We start from the raw sequence: 27990 nt of genomic DNA on the forward strand, positions 1-27990 counted from the left end.
CAGACACACAGAGAAGACATAATACCCATTCTACTTAAAGTTTTCCAAAAAATCGAAGAGGAGGGAATACTTCCAAACTCATTCTATGAAGCCAACATCACCCTAATACCAAAACCAGGCAAAGACTATGCCAAAAAAGAAGATTACAGACCAATATTCCTGATGAATGTAGATGCAAAAAAACTTAATAAAATATTAGCAAATCGAATACAAAAGTATATCAAAAGGATCATACACCATGACCAAGTGGGATTCATCCCAGGGATGCAAGGATGGTACAACATTTGAAAATTCATCAACATCATCAACCACATCAACAAAAAGAAAGACAAAAACCACATGATCATCTCCATAGATGCTGAGAAAGCATTTGACAAAATTCAACATCCATTCATGATAAAAACTCTCAGCAAAATGGGAATAGAGGGCAAGTACCTCAACATAATAAAGCCCACATATCATAAACCCACAGCCAACATTATACTGAACAGCGAGAAGCTGAAAGCTTTTCCTCTGAGATCAGGAACTAGACAGGCATGCCCACTCTCCACACGACTATTTAACATAGTACTGGAGGGCCTAGCCATGGCAAGCAGACAAAACAAAGAAATACAAGGAATCCAGATTGGTAAAGAAGAAGTTAAACTGTCACTATTTGCAGATGACATGATATTGTACATAAAAAACCCTAAAGACTCCACCTCAAAACTACTAGAACTGGTATCGGAATACAGTAAAGTTGCAGGATACAAAATTAGCACACAGAAATCTGTAGCTTTCCTATACACTAACAATGAACCAATAGAAAGAGAAATCAGGAAAACAATTCCATTCACAATTGCATCAAAAAGAATAAAATACCTAGGAATAAATCTAACCAAAGAAGTGAATGACCTGTACTCTGAAAACTACAAGTCACTCTTAAGAGAAATTAAAGGGGACAATAACAAATGGAAACTCATCCCATGCTCGTGGCTAGGAAGAATTAATATCGTCAAAATGGCCATCCTGCCAAAAGCAATACACAGATTTGATGCAATCCCTATCAAATTACCAGCAACATTCTTCAATGCACTAGAAAAATTATTCAAAAATTCATATGGAAACACCAAAGACCCCAAATAGCCAAAGCAATCCTGAGAAAGAAGAATAAACTGGGGGGATCTCACTCCCCAATTTCAAGCTCTACTATAAAGCCATAGTAATCAAGACAATTTGGTACTGGCACAAGAACAGAGCCACAGACCACTGGAACAGACTAGAGACTCCAGATATTAACCCAGACATATATGGTCAATTGATATTTGATAAAGGAGCCATGGACATACAATGGCGAATGACAGTCTCTTCAACAGATGGTGCTGGAAAAACTAGACAGCTACATGTAGGAGAATGAAACTGGACCATTGTCTAACCCCATATGCAAAAGTAAATTCAAAATGGATCAAAGACCTGAATGTAAGCCATGAAACCATGAAACTCGTGGGAAAAAACATACGCAAAAACCTCTTAGACATAAACATGAGCGACCTCTTCTTGAACATATCTCCCCAGGCCAGGAAAACAACAGCAAAAATGAACAAGTTTGACTAAATTAAGCTGAAAAGCTTCTGTAGAGCAAAAGACACCATCAATAGAACAAAAAGGAACCCTACAGTATGGGAGAATATATTTGTAAATGACAGATCCAATAAAGGCTTGACGTCCAAAATATATAAAGAGCTCACACGCATCAACAAACAAAAATCAAATAATCCAATTAAAAAATGGGCAGAGGAACTGAACAGTTCTCCAAAAAAGAAATACATATGGCCAACAGACACATGAAAAGATGCTCCACATCACTAATTATCAGAGAAATGCAAATCAAAACTACAATGAGGTATCACCTCACTCCAGTGAGGATGGGTGCCATTCAAAAGACAAACAACAACAAATGTTGGCGAGGCTGTGGAGAAAGGGGAACCCTCCTACACTGCTGGTGGGAATGTAAGCTAGTTCAACCATTGTGGAAAGCAGTATGGAGGTTCATCAAAATGCTCAAAACAGACTTACCATTTGACCCAGGAATTCCACTCCTAGGAATTTACCCTAAGAACGCAGCAATCAAGTTTGAGAAAGACCAATGCACCCCTATGTTTACCGTAGCACTATTTACAATAGCCAAGAATTGGAAACAACCTAAATGTCCATCGGTAGATGAATGGATAAAGAAGATATGGTACATATACAAAATGGAATACTAGTCAGCCATAAGAAGAGGGCAAATCCTACCACTTGCAGCATCATGGATGGAGCTGGAGATTATTATGCTCGGTGATATAAGCCAAGCGGAGAAAGAGAAATACCACATGATTTCACTCATCTGTGGAGTATAAGAACAAAGGAAAAACTGAAGGAACAAAACAGCAGTGGAGTCACAGAACCCAAGAATGGACTAACAGGGTGTCAGATGATCGGCTATGAAGGTACACTTTTCTGATAATATTCCTTTCTCTAAGAAAGAAAAGCAGTTCCTGTGTGTTGACCTCCAATGAGTTCTACACAATGGTATAAAGGGCAGATCACACTGTAGGCAAAGGGTCTGTTTGTGTTTATACAGAGGATCAAAGCCTAATTTGGTTACCCAGAAAATGAACTAAGATACGATATGAAAAAGATCTTCCAACATCAGCACTCTCTGGAAGAGTCATACCAGAAGATGATCATCAAAAAACTCAACAAAGATCCAGGCGATGCTGCAGTTTTAGGTACATTTATCCCACCGGTTCCTGGACTTGCCGTTGGAATGAAGAAGGAGATATCTAAGCTGGCCTGTGCATACAGTAAAACAACAAATTTGACTAGATCTATACTGTTGGAACTCAACCAATAATTAGTAGAAGTGCAAGTTGTAACGCTCCAAAATCTTACAACTACAGACTATCTACTGTTAAAAGAACATATGGGATGTGAACAGTTCCCAGGAATGGGTTGTTTTAATTTGTCTGATTTCTCTCAGACTGTTCAAGTACAGTTGGACAATATTCATCGTATCATAGACAAATTTTCACAAATGCCTAGGGTGCCTAACTGGTTTTCTTGGCCTCACTGGAGATGGCTGGTAATTATAGATCTGCTTTGGTTATGTAACTGTATTCCTATTATGTTAATGTGTGTGCGCAATTTAATTAGAAGTTTAAAACCTATACAAGCTTAAATTACTCTACAAGAAGATATGTCAAAGAAATAATCAATCTTCCCATGTTTTCTTCTGCCTGCTACCTCTATAGCTTTTCTTCTTCCTTCCTAATTACAACCCTTAAATAGAATTCGTGCCTCATATCGAATATCCCAAGTATCATAATTCTTCCAAGTGGTAAGGATACCTCAAGAAAAATGCTGGGCATAGAAGCCACAGGGCATAAATCTGCAAAGAAGTAAAAAGCTAACCTTTTCGAACAATATGGCTTCTCTCTCATGTACCAACTTTACATCTCCCTGTATGGCCCTGGAAGATGACTGATTAGCCAGAGACAGGTAAGATTCCTCAAGTGAGGAACAACCTAAGGCAGGCACAGTCACAAGGGGGCCATCAGGTGAGAAATTGGGGATCAACAGAGGTGAGGCTTAGAACCTCTCCCCCCGTTTTGAAAGAAATCTTCTGCATCCGTGGATGTTTTATTGCCCTTGTCTAGCTTGGATTAACACATAGTCTCCAGGCACACACCTGATCATCTACATTTGCTCTCTTACAACACTAAACTAAGTTTTCTACCTTTATCTTGTATCTACCTACCACTTCAGCATTTTATTAAAAATAATAATAATAATAATAAAGGGAGAAATGTGGGATCCACATATAAATCAAGTATAAAAATCAGACGAATATTCATATTTGACCTGATTGTTTATAGATCATGAGTGATCAAAACCAAAAGTTTCTGTGATGACTGCCCTTGCACTGTTCACCATTTAAGAATTTATTCACTATGTAAGAATTTGTTCACCATGTAAGAACTTGTTCATTATACTTCAGAAGATTGGAGACTGTTGAGAATTAGGCTTGGGGTTGATTAATGATTGTGCATTAGTCCCCTATACAGAATTTGATTGTTGTTAACAACCATTTGATCAGTAAATATAAGATATGGCCTCGCAAAAAAAAAAATACAAGAGGAGGGAATACTTCTCGACTCATTCTATGAAGCCAGCACCACCCTAACACCAAAACAAGGCAAAGACCCCACAAAAAAAGAAAATTACAGACCAACATCCCTGATGAACATAGATGCAAAAATACTCAACAAAATATTAGGAAACCAAATTCAAAATTAAATCAAGAGGATCATACACCATGATCAAGTGGGATTCATCTCAGGGATGCAAACATGGTCCAACATTCGAAAATCCATCAACATCATATACCACATAAATATAAAGGAGGACAAAAATCATATGATTAAAAAAAATCATATGATCATCTCCATAGATGTTGAAAAAAGATTTCAACAAAATCAACATCCATTCATGATAAAAACTCTCAGCAAAATGGGTATTGAGGGCAAGTACCTCAACATAATAAAGGCCAGATATGAAAAACCCACAGCCAACATCATACTGAATAGTGAGAAGCTGAACGCATTTACTCTAAGATTGAACAAGACAGGGATGCCCACTCTCCCCACTGTTATTCAACATAGTACTAGAGGTCCTAGCCACGGCATTTAGACAAAACAAAGAAATACAAGGAATCCAGATCGGTAAAGAAGAAGTTAAACTGTCACTATATGCAGAAGACATGATACTGTACATAAAAAACCCTAAAGACTCCACTCCAAAAGTAGTAGAACTGATATCGGAATACAGCAAAGTTACAGGATACAAAATTAAAACACAGAAATCTGAGGCTTTCCTATACACTAACAATGAACTAATAGAAAGAGAAATAAGGAAAACAATTCCATTCACAATAGCATCAAAAAGAATAAAATACCTAGGAATTAAACCTAACCAAGGAAGTGAAAGATCTATACCCTGAATACTATAAGACACACCTAAGAGAAATTAAAAAGGATACTAGCAAATGGAAACTCATCCCATACTCTTGGCTAGGAAGAATTAATATCGTCAAAATGGCCATCCTGCCCAAAGCAATATACAGATTTGATGCAATCCCTAATAAAATTACCAACAACATTCTTCAACAAACTGGAACAAATAGTTCAAAAATTCATATGGAAACACCAAAGATCCCAAATAGCCAAAGCAATCCTGAGAAGGAAGAATAAAGTGGGGGGGAACTCACTCCCCAACTTCAAGCTCTCCTACAAAGCCACAGTAATCAAGACAATTTGGTACTGGCACAAGAACAGAGCCACAGACCAGTGGAACAGAATAGAGTCTCCAAACATTAACCCAAACATATATAGTCAATTAATATACGATAAAGGAGTTATGGACATACAATGGGGGAATGACAGCCTCTTCAACAGATGGTGCTGGCAAAACTGGACAGCTACATGTAAGAGAATGAAACTGGATCATTGTCTAAGCCCATACAAAAAAGTAAATTCGAAATGGATCAAAAACCTGAATGTAAGTCATGAAACCATAAAACTCCTAGACAAAAACATAGGCAAAATCTTTTGGACATGAACATGAGCAACTTCTTCATGAACATATGTCCCTGGGCAAGGGAAACAAAAGCAAAAATGAACAAGTGGGACTATATCAAGCTGAAAAGCTTCTATACAGCAAAGGACACCACCAATGGAACAAATAGGTGTCCTACAGTATGGGAGAATATGTTCATAAATGACAGATCCGATAAAGGGTTGACATCCAAAATATATAAAGAGCTCACACACTTCAACAAACAAAAAGTGAACAATCCAATTAAAAAATGGGCAGAGGAGCTGAATAGACAGTTCTCTAAAGAAGAAATTCAGATGGCCAACAGACACATGAAAAGATGCTCCACTTCACTAGTCATCAGAGAAATGCAAATTAAAACCACAGTGAGATATCACCTCACACCAGTAAGGATTGCCACCATCCAAAAGACAACAACAAATGTTGGCATGGTTGTGGAGAAAGGGTAACCCTCCTACACTGCTGGTGAGAATGCAAATTAGTTCAACCATTGTGGAAAGCAGTATGGAGGTTCCTCACGAAGCTCAAAATAGAAATACCATTTGACCCAGGAATCCCACTTCTAGGAATTTACCCTAACAATGCAGCAGCCCAATTAGAAAAAGATAGATGCACCCCTATGTTTATCGCAGCACTGTTTACAATAGCCAGGAAATGGAAGCAACCTAAGTGTTCATCAGTAGATGAATGGATAAAGAAGATGTGGTACATATACACAATGGAATATTATTCAGCCATAAGAAAACAAATCCTACCATTTGCAACAACATGGATGGAGCTAGAGGGTATTATGCTCAGTGAAATCAGCCAGGCGGAGAAAGACAAGTACCAAATGATTTCACTCATATGTGGAGTATAAGAACAAAGGAAAAACTGACGGAACAAAGCAGCAGAAGCACAGAACCCAAGAATGGACTAACAGTTACCAAAGGGAAAGGGACTGGGGAGAATGGGTGGGAAGGGAGGGATAAGGGCGGGGAAAAAGAAAGGGGGCCTTATGGTTATCATGTACAATGTGGGGGGGCACAGGGAGGGCTGTGCAACACAGAGAAGACAAGTAGTGATTTTACAGCATCTCAGTACACTGATGGACAGTGACTAATGGGGTATGTGGGGGGGACTTGGTAAATGGGGGAGTCTAGTAAACATAATGTTCCTCATGTAATGGTAGGTCAATGATACCAAAAGAAAAAAAAAACGATAAAAGTCGGCATTTTTCAACTAGTCAATTAAATATATAAAATCAGAACCAAAACGTAACAAACAAAAAATTGGTAAGACTACTAACATATATAAAAATTGCCCAGTCTTCTAATAGGGTATGTGGTGAGGACTTGATAATAGGAGTGAATATAGTAACCATAATGACCATAAGATTGTATATCAATATAAAAAAAACAAGACCAGTCTATATACTGCCTACAAGAGACTCACTTCAAACCCAAAAACATACACAGACTAAAAGTGAAAGAAAGGAAAAAGATATTCATGCAATTAATAGGGAGAAAAGAGGAATTTCAGTACTTGTTTCAGGCAAAATACACGTCAAAACAAAGAAAGTCACAAGAGACAAAGTAGGACATTACATAATAATAAAGGGGTCAGAACAACAGTATATAACTGTTATAAATATCTATGCATCCAACACAGGAGCACCTACATATGTGAAACAAATACTAATAGAATTAAAGGGAGAAACAGAATGCAATGCATTCATTTTAGGAGAATTCAACACACCACTCACTCCAAAGGACAGATCAACCAGAAAGAAAATAAGTAAGGAGACAGAGGCAAAGAACAGCACATTAGAACAGATGGACCTAACCGACATCTACAGATCACTCCATCCTAAAGCAGTAGGATACACATTCTCAAATGCACATGGAACATTTTCAAGAATAGATCATATACTAGGCCACAAAAAGAGCCTCAGTAAATTCAAAAAGATTGAAAGTGTACCAACCATCTTCTCAGACCATGAAGGTATGAAACTAGAAATAAACTACGGGAAGAAAATGAAAAAGCCTACAAAAACAGGGAGATTTAATAACATGCTCCTAAATAACCAATGGATCAATGACTAAAACAGAGATCAAGCAAAACCTGGAGACAAACGAGAACAATAATTCATCACCACAAAATCTGTGGGACGCAGAAAAGGCTGACCTAACAGGTAAGTATACTGCAATACAGGCGTACCTCAGGAAAGAAAAACAATCCTATATTAACAGTCTAAACTCACAATTAATCAAACTAGAAAAAGAAGAACAAATGAGGCCCAACATCAGTAGAAGGAGGTACATTATTGAGACCAGAGCAAAAATAAATAAAATAGAGAATAATAAAAGAATAGACAGACTCAATAAAACCAGGAGCTGCCTCTTTGAAATAATACACAAATCTGACAAACCCTTGCCAAACTTATCAAGAAAAAAAGAGTCTACAAACATAAACAGAATCAACAATGAGAAAGGAAAAATCACTATGGACACCACAGAAATACGAAGAATTATGAGAGAATACTATGAAAAATTATATGATAACAAACTGGATAACCTAGAAGAAATGGACAACTTCCTACAAAAATACAATCTTCCAAGGCTGACCCAGAAAGAAACAGAAAATCTGACCAGACCAATTATCAGCAATGAAATTTAATTGGTAATAAAAAAACTACCTCAGAACAAAACGCCTAGATCAGTTGGCTTCACTGCTGAATTTTATCAAACATTTAGTGAAGACCTAATACCCATCCTTCGTAAAGTTTTCCAAAAAGTAGAAGAGGGAATACTTCCAAACTCATTCTACGAGGCCAGCATCACTCTAACACCAAAACCAGGCAAAGACACCACAAAAAAAGAAAATTACAGACCAATATCCCTGATGAATGTAGATGCAAAAATACTCAACAAAATATTAGCAAACCGAATTCAAAAACATATCAAAAAGGTCATCCATCATGATCAAGTAGGATTCATCCCAGGGATGCAAAGATGGTACAATATTTGAAAATCCATCAACATCATCCACCACATCAACAAAAAGGACAAAACCAAATGATCATCTCCATAGATGCTGAAAAAGCATTTGACAAAATTCAACATCCATTCATGATTAAAACTCTCAACAATATGGGTATACAGGGCACGTACCTCAACAATAATAAAGGCCATATATGAAAAACCCACATTCAACATCATACTTAACAGCGAGAAGCTGAAAGCTTTTCCTTTAAGATGGGGAACAAGACAAGGATGCTCACTTTCCCCATTTTTATTCAACATAGTTCTGGAGGTCCTAGCCATGGCAATCAGACAACACAAAGAAATAAAGGGCAGCCAGATTAGTATGGAAGAAGTTAAACTGTCCCTGTTTGCAGATGACATGATATTATACATAAAAAACCCTAAAGAATCCACTCCAGAAGTACTAGATCTAATATCTGAATTCAGTAAAGTTTCAGGATACAAAATTAATACACAGAAATCTGTGGCATTCCTATACATGAATAATGAACTATAAGAGAAATCAAGAAAACAATTCCATTCACAATTGCATCAAAAAAAACAAAATACCTACTAATAAACCTAACCAAGGAGGTGAAAGACCTATACCCTGAAAACTACAAGAAACTCATGAGAGAAATTAAAGAAGATACCAATAAACAGAAACACATCCTGTGCTCATGGATAGGAAGAATTAATATTGTCAAAATGGCCATCCTGCCTAAAGCTATCTACAGATTCAATGCAATCTCTATCAAACTACCAACAGCATTATTCAACAAACTAGAGCAAATAGTACTAAAATTCATATGGAACCATAAAAGACCCTGAATACCCAAAGCAATCCTGGAAGGAAGAATAAAGCTGGGAGGATCTCGCTTCCCAACCTCAAGCTCTACTACAAAGCCGTAATAATTAAGACAATTTATTACTGGCACAAGGACAGACCCATAGACCAATGAAACACAGTAGAAAGCTCAGATATAAACCCAAGCATATATGTTCAATTAATATATGAGAAAGAAGGCATGGACATACAATGGGGAAATGACAGCCTCTTCAATAACTGGTGTTGGCAAAACTGGAGAGCTACATGCAAGAGAATGAAACTACATGATTGTCTAACCCCATACACAAAAGTAAACTCAACATGGATCTAAGACCTGAATTTAAGTCAAGAAACCATAAAACTCGTGGAAAAAAACATAGGCAAAACTCTTGAATATAAACATGAGCAACTTTTTCCTGAAGGTATCTCCTCGGGCAAGAAAAACAAAAGCAAAAAAGAACAAATGGGCCTACATCAAGCTAAAAAGCATCTGTACAACAAAGGACACCATCAGCAGAACAAAAAGGCATTCTACAGTCTGGGAGAATATATTTATAAATGACATATCTGACAAGGGGTTAACATCGAAAATATATAAAGAACTCACATGCCTCAACACCCAAAAAGCAAATAAGCCTATTAAAAAAAGGGCAGAGAATATGACCAGACAATTCTCCAAAGAAAAAATTCAGATGGCCAACAGGCATATGAAAAGATGCTCTACATTGCTAATTATCAAGGAAATGCAAATTAAAACCACAATGAGATATCACCTCACACCAGTTAGGATGGCCAACATAGAAAAGACTAGGAACAACAAATGCTGGAGAGGCTACGGAGAAAGGGGAACCCTCGTACATTGCTGTTGGCAATGTAAACTAGTTCAACCATTGTGGAAAGCAGTATGGAGGTTCCTCAAAAAACTCCAAACAGAAATACCATTTGACCCAGGAATCCTACTCCTTGGAATTTACCCAAAGAAAACAAGTTCTCAGATTCAAAAAGACATATGCACCCCTATGTTTATTGCTGCACTATTTACAAGAGACAAGATGTGGAAGCAATCTAAGTGTCCAACAGTACATGAATGGATAAAATAGATGTGGTACATATACCCAATGGAATACTCTTCTGCCATAAGAAAGAAGTAAGTCCTACCATTTGCAACATACATGGATGGAACTAAAGGGTATTGTGCTCAGTGAAATAAGCCAGGCAGAGAAAGACAAATACCAAATGATTTCCCTTATTTGTGGAATAAAACGACTAAGCAAAACTGAAGGAACAAAACAGCAGCAGACTTACAGAACTCCAAGAAGGGACTAGCAGTTACCAAAGGGTAGGGGTGGGGGACAGCAGATGGCAAGGGAGGGAGAAGGAGACTGGGGGGTATTATGATGAGTACACATGATGTGGGGGGTGGGTCATGGGGAAGACAGTGTAGCGCACAGTGAAGACAAGTAGTGACTCTGGCATCTTACTGATGGACCGTGACTTCAATGGGGCATGGAGGGGTGGGGGGAGATTCGATAATATGGGTGAATATAGTAAACACATTATTTTTCATGTGAAACCTTTATAAGAGTATATATTAATGATACCGTAACAGAAAAAATTGGCCACTCTTTCCACAAAATTTTTTTCAAACACCTTAATATTCTAAATAAATTTTCCTTGTTAGTAAAATACAAACACATTAGTAACACAATATTTGACAAAATTTATAATTTCATAATTCAGTACTACACCTATAATGTGGCAAAGTGTTGAAAGCAACCAAACTAAATTCAAAACAAGCACAAGCAGAGACTTTAACATTAATAACAACTGAGGAGACAAACAGAACATCTGATGAAAACGTATTCACAAACAATCATGTTAACTGTTAAATTTAAGATTCTGGACTATTATTCATATAAATAGTTCTTACATGATGTTATTTCTTTAACATTTTGAAACATTTTCATTTTACTAAAAATCACTGCAGACAAAATCACAGAAATATCAATGGCATATTTGGGAGGGAAGTGTCCTTAACTGAAATAAAGCCCGGATTCATTTCTACTCCATATTTACCAACTCCCAAAAAGAAATATAAGTACTAGTACATATACATGGGTTATTATCATAAAAACTATTCTTTCTGATATGAATAAGCTAGTATTTTATACTTCAAATGCAATTTAGATACAGTTTGCACCTAGATAAAAATTTGCACCTAGATAATGCTATAAATTATTCAAATTAAGTAAAATACAAATACTAAAATAATTTTAATTTAGCTTAATCTTGTTCAATACACTATGCTTACTGTCATAAAATACATTAGGGTCTATAGTACCTCACATGTTAAAATCAATTTCTACTTTCCTATTTTTATTGCTCTTTTTAAATTATCTTTTAAAAAAATTACCTAAACAAAAGATGTTTGATGAAATAAGGTGAGAATATGTGAATATATGTATATAAAATGTAGTAGTTACTAATCCTTTATTATGCAACTAAAAATGCTATGTGCCTGTTTCTGGCAGCCCTGTGTACTACAGCAATCCCAGAAGCCCTAGTGAAAAGAATCAGTAACCTCATGGGCAAAGAATGGAACAATAAAGTAAGGAACAGTGGGTTGCTGGATAACAAGACGACAGTCTTCCTCTAGTCACCCTATAACTGGAGAATCAAGATAGGCAGTGCCCTTTACCATGGGCCAACCATCCTCATTAAAAACTGGTGCACTCCAGGAGGAAAGAAAGGACTGACTCACTGGAACAGGAGAGAGAAATTCAGGGGGTGATAGAAATATTCTGTATCTTGATTTTGATGGTAGCTTTGTGACTTCATGTCAAAAATCACTGAATTGTACAAATAAAATTGTTGAAGTTTGCTATAATTAAAGTGTAACTTTAAAATGAAAACAATGTCACTGAAAACACTGGTATGATTCACATAATAGTGTATTATGGAGAACTTCTATAAACCACATTCTACATAATTCTAAAGTACTCTGAAAGCTTACTACAGTTATATTGTATTTTCAGATATAGCCAAACCTCTAAGTGCTTTTACAATTTTTCAAATTACTCACAGGGATTTTATGAGAAAAAGTAGTACTTTAATAAATTAAGTACGAAAAATTAAGTGTTCATCTTCAAATAGTATTCTCTCTAAAAAAATAAAGAACGTTGTGAGACTAACACTTAACTTATATTTCTCTTCAGACACTATCATCTAAAACAAGATAGGCATACCTCATTTTATTGCACTTTACTTTCTTACATACCACAGACAGCTTTCTTTTACAAACTAAAGGTTTGTGGCAACCTTGCATCAAGCAAATCTATCAGCAACATTTTTCCAACAGCATTTGCTTATTTCATGTCTCTGTGTCACATTTTGGTAATTCTCCCAATATTTCAAAGTTTTTCATTATTACTACATTTGTTATGGTGACCTGTGATCAATGATTATGACTTGCTGAAATCTCACATGATGTTAGCACCTTTTATCTATAGTTTTTTTAAATTAAGGTATATACATTTTTAGACATAATGCTATTATTGCACACTTACCAAACTATAGTAAAGTATAAACTTAATTTTATATGCACTGGGAAACCAAAAAATTCATTTGACTCACTTTATTGAAATATTCACTATATTAGAGAGGTCAGGAACTAAACCCACAGTATGTCTGAGGTATGTCTCTATTTGCTTTAGAACATTAAACCTTCATTAATTAAAAAAATTAAAGATGAACCAAAAAGGAAACTGAATTTGGGCTTTTCAGCTACCTTCTCTTCCTTGAACATTAATATGATTGAATATGCCTGTTCTTTTTTCTAATGTCTTCAAAACTTCAATTAACTGATCTAAAAATTATAATAGAATTAATTAAATTATAGTTCAGTTTCATTATAGTTAAGTTATTGAAAACCAACTATACACTTGGTCCTGGAGCATAAATGCAAATATGAATAATACTAGTCCAGATGTAAAAATAACTGTCTTAAAATGACAAGATAGGCATTTTCAAAGTGAGTTGTTAGCAAACAATTATTTTAAAAAAACATATTCAGTGCCAGCTCTTCATCTTCCTGAGAAAGGCAGACAAGTCTGACACAAGTTAAACTCTACATTTTAATGAACTTTAATACCAGTAATCACAGAGCAAGAAGGAACCCAAACAACAGTCCCAACTCGGAAATTACGTCTATTTGAGGTTGAAGGGGGGACAAATGACACCAAAGGGCATTCTTAAAAACATTCCAAAGTCATAGATACAGAATCAACTGTAACGAGGTTAGGAAACCCCTCATCCAACTCTGGAACTTAAATATCTCTAAATAAAAGTAGGGATACTTACTTGTAAGCCTGAATACATTTTACTTGGTTAAGGAAAGCTACACAGAGATGTAGAATAAAAAACAAGCTAGGTACTGACACATGCTATGTCAAAAATGAACCTCAAAAACATTATGCTGAGTTAAAGAAGCCAGATACAGGGCACTATGATCCACTTACATGCCATAAAAGAGAAATTTGTGGAGAAAGGAAGTAGATCAGTGGTTAACTGGGGTTGAAAATCGGTAGTAACTGTGAATGAGCACTGGGGGTGGTGAAAATGTTCTAAAACTGACTTATGGTAACAGTTGCACCTTTCAGTAAAGTTACCAGAAATCACTGCCTTGTATACTTAGAATGGGTGAATTTTATGCTATATAAAGGGTACCTCAATAAAGCTGTTATAAAAAAAAAGAAATACAAATTATCAAAGGTATTACAGTGGAAGGATGTCTAAGGATGCAAACAATGCCAATTTACAATACACTCTCTTATCAATGGTGGAAGGGACTGCTAATATTGGGACTTCATTCAAATAGACCCAAAATAGAATTCCAACTCCACTAATTACTTTATTTATAAGCACTAGTAAGTTAAGACAAAGGTATGTATAACAGGGATACTATGAAGATGAGATAATGCATGTAAGATTTTAGACTGCTTCTGCACACATTGCTATTAACATTAATTCTGAATTATTAAAACTCTCCCAATAAATTTCTCACATCACTTACAAAAGATGAAAAATAATTCTGTTCATTAGTTTTTCAAATTTTAAAGTCAAATGCAAATTAGAATAAGTATTGCTCAAAAAAATATTAAAAAATAACTATTAGCATGAGATGTGATAACAGGCAGTGATACATTCTGAAAGTCTTATCAAAAAAATTAATCCCAGTAATTTATAATCAAAGAGAATATATCTTCATATGAATATACATTTTTAAATGTTATAATAAAAAATGTTTAATTAGACTTTATAGATTTATTCAAACTAAACATTATACTGTAGAAAAATGGTAGTTACAAGTATTAAGGCAAAGATGGAAATTTAAAATATGTATACTTATAAATAGGTTTTTAAGACTGTAATACAAGTTAACCTCTATAAATATTAGACATTATAATACATGTTAAAATAACTGCCAAGTAAAAGAATATTTAGAAATGCTTACATTATGTCTAGAATTATCAAGTATACTCTACAAAATCTTTCATAGCTGGAGAATGTCTGCAAAAAGTTGGAAAGGAAAATGATGATATATTTAATTTTCAACAAGTTTTCATTTATCTGTAGGAATCCATTCCTGTTAGTATAGGAAACAGTTCCTATTACTGTTTGCTCCACTACTAATTAGATAATGATTCATACTTGCATTGAAAACTAAGAAAAATATTAAGTAAAAGTATTATGTGACCAAAAACCATGTAAACATCTCCTTCCAAGGCTCAAGACAGCAAAAAGGATAATTTTATAATAAGGTTTTAGGAGACAATATATACTACCTCTTAAAACAATTTTTCTCTTCTTAAAATTCACTTTACAAGTAGAATGTGTATTTTCTACTGCCACAAGGGCAGGTATCTTGCCTATTTTGTTTATTGGTACATCTCCAGCCAGGGCCCTACAGAGTGTCTGGCCCATAGTGGACATTCATCACATATCTGTGGAATAAATCTGAACTAAGAACAATCTGAAGCATGTGAAAAGACATACAAACATAGTAGAAAAACTCCCTGGGGTTTAGAAAAAGAACTGAGACTCGAGAATGTTGTTCACTGAACAACAAATGTTCATTTGAACATTGTTCAAAATTGAAAAAATATGCACCCTGTCTACTCTGGTCATCCTTCCCTGCTTTAACCATCCCAATAAGGATACAAAGCAATTAAGCATTAAAAAGTTAAAGACAAAAACAGAACTTATGAGCAAAACAAAGATAGGCTCTGAGAAATACACAAGGAAATGCTTGATTAATAATGGAAAGACAGTTTCATTAACAAGACAAGGCAAGGTGCCCCCCCAAGTCACACAACACAGAATCCCCTGAGATGGAAAACTAAGTTACCTCATGTACAGAGTCATCTGGCATAAGGTCCACTGTTGTATGCCTAACATGAGATCACAGTTCAAATAAAAATATCCCACACTTTAGTGGATAGTACTAGTAAGACCTAACCATTTGCTTTAAGAAATTTGTTTTAAACTAAGCTAATCTGATACAAAGGGAGTTGTTACATACAAAAGCAGGAAAAAAAGTATTTCAACAACAGTTACCTAAATCAAAAGTGAAAACTGGTATAAGAAGAGTTGTATTATGAACTTACTAAATCAATTTACCATATGATGTAATGGAGAATTGATCAAGATGAGATATTTTCACTGTGATCATGCTTAACCACCTCTAACATATAGGCTAATGAGAAAAAATAAAGCATGTATATTTTGTTTCTTTTAAAAAGAAAAGTCAGTAAAATTTGAACTTAAACACTTCACCCTTAAGGTCTTACGATAATTGATTCTTATGTGGTTAATCTAAAACTTTAGATGGGCATAGAAGAGCATCTTTTTAGGAAACTGAAGTTCAAATGTAAAATGGATACATGAATGAGGCCAAAGATAATGAAGATTGCTATATTTTTCACTCTCAACTGCCCTTAAGCATATTTAAAAGATCTATAAGTTTTTAAGAATTATAGAGCCATTTGACTAAAATAGGTTATATTTTCAGAAGTCATTCACACATTTTAATGAGTTGAATCTTACTTGGATGAATGAGTCATACTTGATTCATCTCCTTTGAAGTAGAAACCTGCACCAGCAAGGTATGCCAGTTTCAAGAAGATGTAACAGAGCTAAAAATCAAACGATGCTAGATTTTTCAGAGACTAACATATAAATCCCAGTCTATCCTGAATGTCTAGCTATGTGACCATACACAAAATAGAGTTCATATATACTTGGATTTAAAATATATTCTTTCATCAGATTGTTAAAATTAACATTAACATCCATCATTAGAGAAATAGTCTTATAATCAGAACATGAAGTGTGTTGGCCGAATTGATTCACCACTTAATAATATCTCAAAGAGGTGTATTTCAGTATTCTCTTAGATTTCAAACTGAAAAGCGATGAGCATTGACTTATGATAGTATCTTTTTAATGAATAATGCTAACAAAAATAAATTTTGGATTCCTTTCATATTACCATTTTTCAATATTTCCATTTTCTAGTAATTAAGAAGCACTACTACTAATAACAAAAAGGTGATGAAGCCAATATGTATATGTATTCCAAAACATATATATGTCTCAGCCCAGATGTATAGGAACCATGAGGTGTTTACAAATTCATGTTAAAAATAGGTACTAAGATTCCAATCTTCCTACTATTTCTAAAACCTCTATGTCCTTCTAAAGCCCATCCTGAATGAAATAGAGTGACAAAATGAAATGGTCATTTAATTGGTTGTTCACTTGCTTTAATTTTGATTATTTCATAGTACTGAACTTGACTGTAATCTCAAAACTGCCAAGCACTATACCTTTTGAATTGCTTAACAGATACATATCTTTAAAACATGTTTAAAATAAGAAAATTAAGCAGAAGATCTCGTTATACTTTAGGAAGTTATAAAATCATCCTGTAGAAACAATCTGTTATAAATCAGCCATTCCTGTAAACAGTAAAAGCAAAAACTAACAAGGCAAAAATATCTGACAACCCAAAGAATTCTAAAAAATTTGTCTCTCCTCTTCCCCAAATTAAGCAGAAATATTCCAAATACGTACTTTTTACCTGTTCAAATTATGCCAATTTTTAAGACAAACTGTGCCAAATCTAAAGGATAACTATTTCAAACAAAAAGCAAAAAATAAAAAAGAAGTAAACTCAGCTTCTGACTCTTAAGTTAGATTAAGATAGACTTAACACTGAAAAGCAAAGTATTCCTACAGAATTTGGAGAAAAAGCTTGCAAATCATATATGTATAATAAGGGATTAATACACAGAATACATAAGGAACACCTACTACTCAACAACAAAAACAATCCTATAGACTCATTAATATCATGAGCCTCTGGCACCAAATCCTTTATTTCCTAATTAACATGAACTCAAAACATAGATTCCACAGAAGCATCTTCCTCAAATCAATTAATTGTTCAATAACCTTACTAGCCAAAACCAAACTATCTGGCACTGTGTCAAGTAAGGAATGTACTTAAGAGGGATCCCTCAGTCTTGTAAAGAAATGTGTTTCCCCACATTCCTATGAGTATGGAAATGGTTCATGGCATATATAAGCAATAATTATGAAAGAGAAGAAACATGAAAACAGATTTTGATTCAATAAAAGGAAGAATTTAGAGCTGCCCAACAATGAATCTGGCTGCTTCACACAGTAACTAACTCCCTTTGAATAAAATATTCAAGGATAGATAACTGTAAATTAAAGCTCTGTCACAGACTCAGAAATTGAGGTAATACCTAAGATTCCACCTAACCCAAATACCTATGGTTCTATGAGATCAGCATCACAGTAATATCTACATACTATTAACTGGTACTAGAAGAATTCAGATTTATTAGCTGTGCTATCATATCTAGCCTCCCAACTTATGGAAATATACTTTCACTATAAGGCCAGAAGCACATTGAGCCTTCAAAGGTGATTAACAAAGGCTAATGCACATCTTCACTCCTTCAGGTAAGAAAAGGATCAAGGACTTTGATACCTGATAACCCTCCATGAGAATCCTTGTCCAGTCACTGTGTAAACTGTGTACAAGTTATGTAATCTCTCTGAGTTTTAGTTTTCTAGGACAGAACATCATCTTACAGGATATGGAAATTTTGTCAAACTAAGTATCTGACACTGTATTAAAAAGTATAGTATTCTCTTTCAAATCTTATTCGTTCTTTCTTTAATAACCTGCTTAACAATGACTTTCTTCATGTTCTCCATGACTTTCTAAGCCAAAGTAATTTTTCTCTGAACTTTTTCCAAAGTGTGTTGCATGTATCTAAGATTAAGATCACATTTTTGAACCCTCAATTATAGGAGAAAGTAACTTAAAACTGTCTTATGACTGCAGTTTAACAAGCCTGATTGAGAAGAAACAGAGCTAATGAATATTTAACTGGTTTAACTATTCCTAAGTGTTCATATTAAAAAGCTTCAACATCCTTATTCATGAACAAGTCTAGGCCCAAAGTACCTTTCCAAATTCCTCCCCCTCTGTATCCATTCATAGATTCAATGTACCAACCCTAACTTGGTACATCAGATAGTATTATCCCAACCAACCTCTCGATACCTGGATATCTATCTGATTTAACCATTAAAGCCCAATTCTAATGTCACTTCTTTTCTGAAGCCATCCCTGATGTCCCAGGGAAATTTTCTACTTTCTTTAACAGGACATTCTGCTTCAGCATCAATTTTGTGATTTAAAAACAACTGTTTTCACACGTGTCTAGTGTCCCTCCCCCACTACACTGTATGGTCAGAGGATATCTCTTGTCTTCATTGCATTCTGCTTAGATCTTTTCCCAATCCCAACACATAGCACAATGCCTATTTAAACATAGAAAATCAAACAATATTTAATGAATGACATCTAAACTCCCCTAATATACTTGAAGCTTAATGAAAATGGCAAAGGAATAAAAAATTGACATAAACTTCATGTAGTTAATTTTAAATTAAAATTGCAGATCATAAGTGTATAAATTGTCAATGTTCATATAACAGGATATTGTATAGTAGCAAAAGAAATCTAAAAACTGCATTCTACAATATGGATAAATTTCTTATTACTTTGAGCAACAGAAGCCAGTCGAATAGGAATACCTGTTGGAAGATTTCATTTATATTTAATTTAAGAGGGGACAAACTATCTTACATATTGGAATTCAAGATAACGGTGGAAGAGGGTGAACAGAGAAGCTTTGGGGATGCTAGTCAACATACTGTTTTTAGATCTTTCAGCTAGTTATCAAGATTCAGTTCAGTTATAAACTACCATAATAGATTAACTTTTCTATAAGATATTAAAGCATCAATTTAAAATTTTTTTAATAGAGTTGAAATATTATAGTTTCTCTGTTCTGAAAAAAAAGTTCAGTCCAAGAATGTACCTACAAGACTAAAAGCATTACTATGGAGATGTTAAAAGTAACTGTCGACAGAAGATCAAGGCTTAATTCTGTGAGCAATAACAAGGTTATGATACTGCATTACCCTTTAAAACCAACCCTCTGATGCCCTTACTAAATAACCTCTTATTTTTAAAAAAGAGGTGCATTTAAAATTTAAATGAATTGCTCTGGAATTTCAATACTACTACTCTCACTGTGTCTTTCCCACTATGCCCACATACATATTTCAATCCTGTTCTAAGGGACTAAAAGAACTAAATGTTAACCTGATGTAAAACAATGAGGAAAAAAATTTTTGGAAAATATATTTCTATGTTGGAAATTCTGTAATATAGAATGAAACATAAAATATAACTAAAATGTTTTGGAAAAAATTAATTCTAAGAAACTGGAATTTACTAATATCTTGTTCACTGAAGCTAAAACATAATAGGAACACAAATGAGAGGAAAATAACTTGTTTTCTATGTTACTTAAACACATATTTTTACAAATTTATCAGCAAACCTAGTTAAACTGAAACTTCATATATAATTAATAGCTGAATACAAAAATATTTTAAACAAAAAGTATAAAATATTTTTCTGATTTACATAAAATCTAGGTTTTCATTGCTAACTCAAACCATCTGAAATTTTTTTCACTGTCCTATAAATATCTTTGTTTCAAAAGCTGTGGCCTGTGGTAAATATGCTCTTCTCATTATCAAAAGAAATATATACATTGCACCACTGCACCATTTATGTACTTTTAAAAAACTCTGGAATGTGAATTTTAAAAATCCAAATGAAAATGTATAATTTGAGGAAGGAGAGACTATGAATGGGAACAGCTGACATTTAATGACACAGCCAGGGTGGTCTTACTAAAATAATCCTCACTCATAGAATGAGTTAAATAAAATTCTCAGTTTTAATATGATTTTTATTTAATTCAAGCATTATATGATGTATTTTATCTGGTATTTTATTCACTTCATTTAATTAAGATACATCTCAATTAACTGAGTTTTGTACTTATTACTTTCAATTTAGAGTTATTAAGAAAGATTAATCATAGTTTACTGTCTATTAAGGAAAACAATTTAAGAAACTATTTCAAAGCAATGTACTTCTGTAAAGCATAGCAAAAATGTCACTGAAATAATGCAGTAGTCTTAGCTACAAAAAAAAAATGACATCCAAATAAATATTAGCACTCTGTGATCTCATGCTTTTAGTATTTAATTAGAACACTTTCTTTTAAACGTCAGCAGACTTATTTTAAACCACATTTGACAATATTTACAGTAAGCTCTATACATTCTTAAAATAAGCCTTCCCTATTTAAGTACTCAATTTTTTTCATAGGAAGGCTATAATTCATTTTGGAAATTTTGGCTTTTTATTTTTAGAAGTTTTTATGTATCTTCTGTAGTAAATTGCACTGTTTCTAATAAAATTTCAGTGTTATGAATAATAAATAAATTGGCACATAACAGATTCAGAAATATCTATTCACAAGTATCTATTAAAGTTGCTATCAACATATCAACTGGGACAAATCCATGGTACTTAGCAGATCAGGATATAAAACTTGGCTTAAATGCAACATGTATATACACACAAATAAAAAGTTAAAAAGTGAATCTCTGTACAGCATAAGAAATGACATGAGGAATGTGGATGACTAAGGACAAAATTAAACTTATCAAGTGAAATTAAGAACAATCATTTAATAATGGCTTCATTTTACAGAAGAACTGGTTCCAAGACTTAACTATCTGCAACTCGGTATTTTTTAATTTTCTGGATCAATAGACAAAGTTCACTGAAGATGTAAACATTTACTATACAAATTTCATTTCAAAGTTTTAAACTACTAAAGAAACATATTTTCAGCAAATGAGATATTTTAGATAAAGTAATTAATATCTACTTTTTGAAAGTTATGCTGTTTTTCTTAAATAACCAGTGGAAATACATCCTATAATAATAAGCTTACTAATGCAGATAAAAAAGCAAAAGTACATTCCAAATAATTGAAGTAACCTAAATTTTAAAATGTAGGACTATTTCACTAGAATATAATTTCACATACTTAAACCTTATTTCATATGTTTAAACAACTATTTTTTGATACATTAAAAGTATTGCTTTCAACTTAAAAAAAAAGATATGTTTAGAAACTATTGGCTTTTTTACTATAAATCTCTTTGAATTTAAGGAAATAGGAACTCCTAATAAAGTAACCCAATACTGAATAAATATAAGGACAAAAATAAGTTTCATCCAAAATGCAGTGACTATATGTAGACATGTCAAATATTTCAAATCTATATCATGGGTATACATCCTCAGTGGCTGTGAATACACATGACCTATTATTTAGATGATAAATACTTTGGCCTTGGTATTAATTTGCAACTTTTAAAAAAAAGTGTGTTTTTTTCTCAAAAAGGAAAAAAAAAGGTATGTGCTCTTGCAATTCCTATTACAGTATGAAGCAGCAACATTTTACTAAAGCTCCAACATGGATTAACAGTTATTACAAGAACAGTTATCACTACAACAAAACATACTATGATCTAATACACTTCAGGCAATAAAAAGAGATTTTAGTGTCTCAGTAAAGGACAATATAACTTAAGATGATTTTCTAAAGCTTTGTATAAAACTAATGCACTGGCGTAAGACAGATACAATTGGATTTTTCCCCTCCTAAGGAAATAAATGAAAATTACTATAAACCACATTTTAACATAATACTTACCAGCATGTTGGTAGTTTCAGAAGTTTACCATAAAGAGCAGTGCTGAAAGAGGGAATAATCGGTACAGGTAAGCAGTAAGATCCCCTACAATCCAAAGACATCAGTCCTGCCTGGAAACCAAATATCTGAAACAAAAAGAAAAGATCCACATGTTCACAGAGACTAAGTTTTAATAAGCACAGGGTGAAATACGTCAGTTTTCAATTTGCTCTACAACAGCTGCACACTAAATATGTTCCAATGTCTCTTTCCACTTCCCAAACGTTAACATTTTCTTTTACTCAATTTGACATTAACTAAGTCATAATTAAGAGATTTAAACATACAGTATTTCTTCCACATCCCTGAAAGATCTGGGTTTGTTTGTTTTTTTGACTAACTTTAAGTTTCACATTTTATTCCTATACATAATGTTCATTTAGTGTTTCACTGGTAAAATGCAAATTTTCTGTTAATATAAACAACTGACTGCACTGTGCACACTGTAGATATGAACTTCAGTAAGCTGCTAATAATCATTTTATGCCTAAAAGAACAGTAACTACAAGAACAATCTTAAAAATGTATTTTACCTTGAACTTACATTAAGCAGGCACAAAAAGGATATGCAAATATGCCTTAAAATGTTACATCTTCCCCGTTTCTTTTGTGAAAACAATTGTAGATCTGAGGTTTTTCACCCCAGGAAATTTGGTACATGGCATAAATTACTTTTCATGTTTATACTTAAAACAAGCAGATTACACTCAAAAATTTTAAAAGCATTCCCTGAAATTCCTGAACACTGTATTTGCCTTAATAGGAAGAATAATTACATCACATTTTACATGAAACATTGCACAAAACTGATTGTGATATTTCTGCTCCAATTATTTCCCTTAAGGTAAAGATAAATGTCTCAAAACAGGAAACACTGATACACAAGGACACAATACAAACAGTTACTATTTTCCAACAACATGCAAAAGCAGGTTAACCCAATTTCTCTCTCATTATTTTTCATTTCTTGAGTTTATAAAGCACTGACTTCCTATCTCTAAGACTAATATTAACTGCTACATTCTACATGTTTAAAATTTTTCAGTAACTAATTTTCAAAACAACTTTCATTTAATGAGCATAAGCTAATCAATTTGTTATAAAGTATTAAGCTACTTCCAAATAGTTTCAAAAAGCCATTATACCCCTATCATTCATCAAACTGACAATGCCAAATCCTTTCCTCTAAAGTCAGTTTTCAGTGAACAAAATAATGTTTTGGAAATAAGACACTAGTTAGAGTTACATATTTTCAGAGAAAACTGCATTTCAAAGTACCTACTTACCTATCAAGGAAAATGAAAATGATACACTATTAATTTCTGTAAGTTCCACTAATAACCAAGTGGCAAGAAGTACAGAATTGAGGAAGAGAAAGAAAAAAACACGTTTCTAATATTTAAATAACCAACCTTTAAAAAAAGTTTTTTTTATATTCATTATTTTTGAAGACCTGTTCTGAGCAACAATGCATGCAAAGAACTTCTGGGCATTGTTCAATTACAACATTTCATATTTATTCTGAAATCTCCATTATTTAAAGGATTCTTAGATTTACAATTGTTAATGGCACTTAATACAAAACATTAAAACTGCCCAACCTTGAAGTTTTTCTAGAGTATGAATTAGGATAATATTTTATCACATTAGATTATCTATGTTCAACTAAGAACACTCTCAAGCTACTTTCTAATATTCTATAAAATGCCCCAACAGTATAATCACAGCCACTATCACTAGCTACTCTCAGATGGAAACTGGGTGTAGAGGATATCCCCTGCTGGTTGTTTGCATAACTGCAAATGACTCTGGGGAAACTATTCTGTAATTTTTTTAAAGCTTTTACTAAATTCCAATATTGTCCAGGGATACTTCTAAGGGAACATTCAAGCAAGTATAAGTTATAATGAAAAACAGCCTATCCACCACATCAAAAATAATGATTTCAAAATAACCAACTTTCAACTCTTTTAAATTACAGCAATGATACATAGATTTACAATACCTAAATGACCTAATAATTTCTCAACAACTCCTGACCAAGATTACAAATACTTTATTTAGAAAAAGGAAAACCAGCACAGTATGAATTAAGGTTGCTCTCACCAAGGACAGTTCAAACGTTTAGAAATAGAATAAAAGTACTGACCACTACAAATAGTCTGAAGCGGGAGGACTGTGTAAAGCAGTAAGTGTAATTACTAACGGAAATTTTAGCTGAAGGAAATGTTAAGTTGAATAATTACATCACATTGAAAAGTTAAATATATAAACCTTTTAAAAATCCAATTAGAAAATAAAAAAATACATCATCTGTATTTTAACACTTTACAACTGTTATTAAAACAACATCTCGAGTAGAAGAAACTGTGTATTTAGAAACAAAACTTCAAGTTTTTAATAAAAGTTGGTATGCTAAATTAGGATTTACAATGGCAAAAAGACAAATGCTATAAAAAGCACACACTAACTGTAAATGACAATAAAAACACATAATAATTGTGATATAAAACAAATCATTTTTATGCTGTTCCCATTGTAAGACACCCAGTAGTAAAATAATAAAACCAGCATCCTAAAGATTTGTGCCTTTCTTAAGGGGAAAAGAAAAATCAAGCACTACCTTCAGGTCAAAAGTTAATCTGTATACAGTAATACACTGGACACATAAAAACTGAAGAATGATTATAACCAGAATTCTACAGCATAGTAATAAACATTTTACAAAGGAAAGCTTTCAGGGGACTATGATAGAATCAGACATAGTTGATTAAAATTTTTAACTTTAGAGCTAAAACTGTTGAGCTAAATTACCTCATTTCACATATGAGGAAAATGAAGTCCAAAAGGATGTAAGACTTCTTCAGAATTACATATTGCCAGAACATTTAGCTCATCTATTAGCTCATAATTTCACTCTGTCTTGCTTCCTCTCTACATTTCCTCCTTTCCCTCTCCAAAAAAGTATGGTTGATTCTCCACTTATTCTTAAAGAAACAAACATTCTTTCTCACCACCAGCTCTCATCAAACCATTAGTAACATTCCATTTCTCACCTTTCATCAGCAAATATCTTTATAAAGAGTAGCCTGGAGAAGGCTACATTTTTTTCTCATTGCCTACTCATTTCTTACACACTCTAAACCTAGTTACTGGTTTTGTAGCTATTGAAATAAAAATAAACCCTAAACTGACACTGATACTTGCATTCTTTTCTTATGAAATTAAGTATTTTCTCGTTTTTTTTCCACTAACAACTTGAGTTGTTGATACTAAAAATCACTAATTTCTATTACTTAACAAAGGAGGATTTATAGTATATAAATTATCTCAATAGTAATATTTAAAAAATAAAAAACCTTACACCACAGCTAAAGAATACTTTAACCCTGACCTTTACCATTCCACTACACACCCCCAACCACACCCAGATCAGCTAAATCCACTTTCAGTTTAGAATATATCTTGTCCATTTGTTATATTTTTATAAACTACTTTATATCTGTGAATAACTTTTAACATTATTTTGTTCTCTTCATTTTCATAAATGGCATCATACTATATATACCTTTATGCTTCCTGATATTCCCACCAAAAATTTTGTGGTAGAGAGCTATTCATGTGAGCATACATAGACCTCTAGTTGTATATATCTCCATATGAAAAATTTCTCTGGGGCAGAGGTTAGCAAACTACAGCCCACAGGTCAAATTCTACCCACTGCCTGTTTCATATTATCTACAACCTAAAAATAATTTTTATAAATGAACATTTATAATCGATTTGATGATAGGGGACACCAAGTTGGAACCCCAGTAAGGTAAACTATTATCCCAAGAAAAATCATTCCATTCTTCTCATTAGTAAAACTGTTTTACAAAAAGAGTATTATATTTTGAATTTCATAAACTCAAAATTTATGGAAATTTGTTCTCTCATTATTTCAGTACCTATATGATATCTCAAATTTTGCCTCTTGGCCCATAAAGCCTAAAATAACTATCTAACATAATACAGATAAGTTTGCTAACCCCTACTGTAGAAGATGTACTGAAAATTAGAATGGACAGGTGTACGATGTGTTTTAAAATCTATTAGAACTGGCAAAAAGTATTCTCCAAAATGGTATCAATTTATACACCCACCAGCTCTATATGAAAGCACCATTCCTCCAAATCCCCAGAGAAAACTGATAGAGGTCAAAAAATTGTCAAATCTAAAAAATCCAAAGGGTTTTGCTTCTACCATAAACCTCCTTGATCTCTCTTTGAAGCATCTGCCAGAGCTGATCCATGTAACAAGGCCTTAAATTTACGTATTATTCTACAGTTTATAAGATACTTTCACTAACTTATTTTCTGCATGTTTCCAACATCATATGCTTTGCAGTCTTAGCTACCTAGTGCCATATATATTCAATAACAGCTAAATAGAGAAGATTTGCTAAAAGATGAAAGTTTCATCTGCATGTTTTCCTCACACATCCATGCCAACTCTCTTAATTAATAAATTTCATTACATGAAATAGGCAAATTTAGGTGCACAAAGTTAAAACTTAAGCATTTGAGCATTTGATTGAAATTACTTAGAATCTAATATGCCACACATACATGAAAGACATTTAAATCCTCTACTGTAATATTGTGACACTATAATATTGAAAATTAAACTTTGAAAACTTCTTCAAAGGTTATAGTAATCATCCCAAGTTACATGAACTACTATTAACCTTATAACAAATTGGTATTTTAAGTCAGTTCCAAATAGTAATACAAACTAAAACACTCTACTAAATCCTGACAGCTTTAAAATGTACAAGGCCACTGAACTAGCATCAAAAATGCAATGAAGTATTTAACACTCAAAGCTTTATTTTTGTAAATATTCAGTATTCTTAATACCAATGAAAAGTTTGTCTACATATATTATATATTCCCATTCTGCCAAACACCTAACTTCCTGGGACATTTCATTTATCCACTGTGGATTGCTAGAGTCAAACTAACCAAAACACAAAAGACAACTAGACAGCATGTGTACAAGAGACCTGTTCCCAAAACACAATTTATCTGAGCTTCACTGTAACTTTCACACTACCCTGAAAATTTAAGTGAGCTTTTAACATAGTAACAAATAGTAGTGATAAACAACTATTCCAATAACTTCTTTGTCAGTATGGATGACAACGATATTGGTGACCAATGGCTTTCGTGAACATTTTCCTTGA

The 27990-nt window shown here is 33.4% G+C and overlaps 1 protein-coding gene across 11 annotated transcripts in view; it reads right to left on the bottom strand.

Annotated features, from left to right (window-relative positions):
• Window positions 1–27990, bottom strand: part of VPS13B (vacuolar protein sorting 13 homolog B) — an 876251-nt gene that overhangs the window by 702954 nt on the left and 145307 nt on the right. For all 11 annotated transcript variants that reach the window (XR_005022793.2, XR_008996232.1, XR_008996233.1 and 8 more), the window contains exon 16: window positions 22725–22849. Coding sequence is in view for 8 of the 11 variants with exons in the window: in XM_036876002.2 (XP_036731897.2) it covers window positions 22725–22849 (125 nt within the window). In the remaining 3 variants the exon portion in view is untranslated. The remainder of the gene's footprint in view (window positions 1–22724; window positions 22850–27990) is intronic.

This window comes from Manis pentadactyla, chromosome 3 (genome assembly GCF_030020395.1).
Source record: "Manis pentadactyla isolate mManPen7 chromosome 3, mManPen7.hap1, whole genome shotgun sequence".
NCBI lineage: Eukaryota > Metazoa > Chordata > Mammalia > Pholidota > Manidae > Manis > Manis pentadactyla.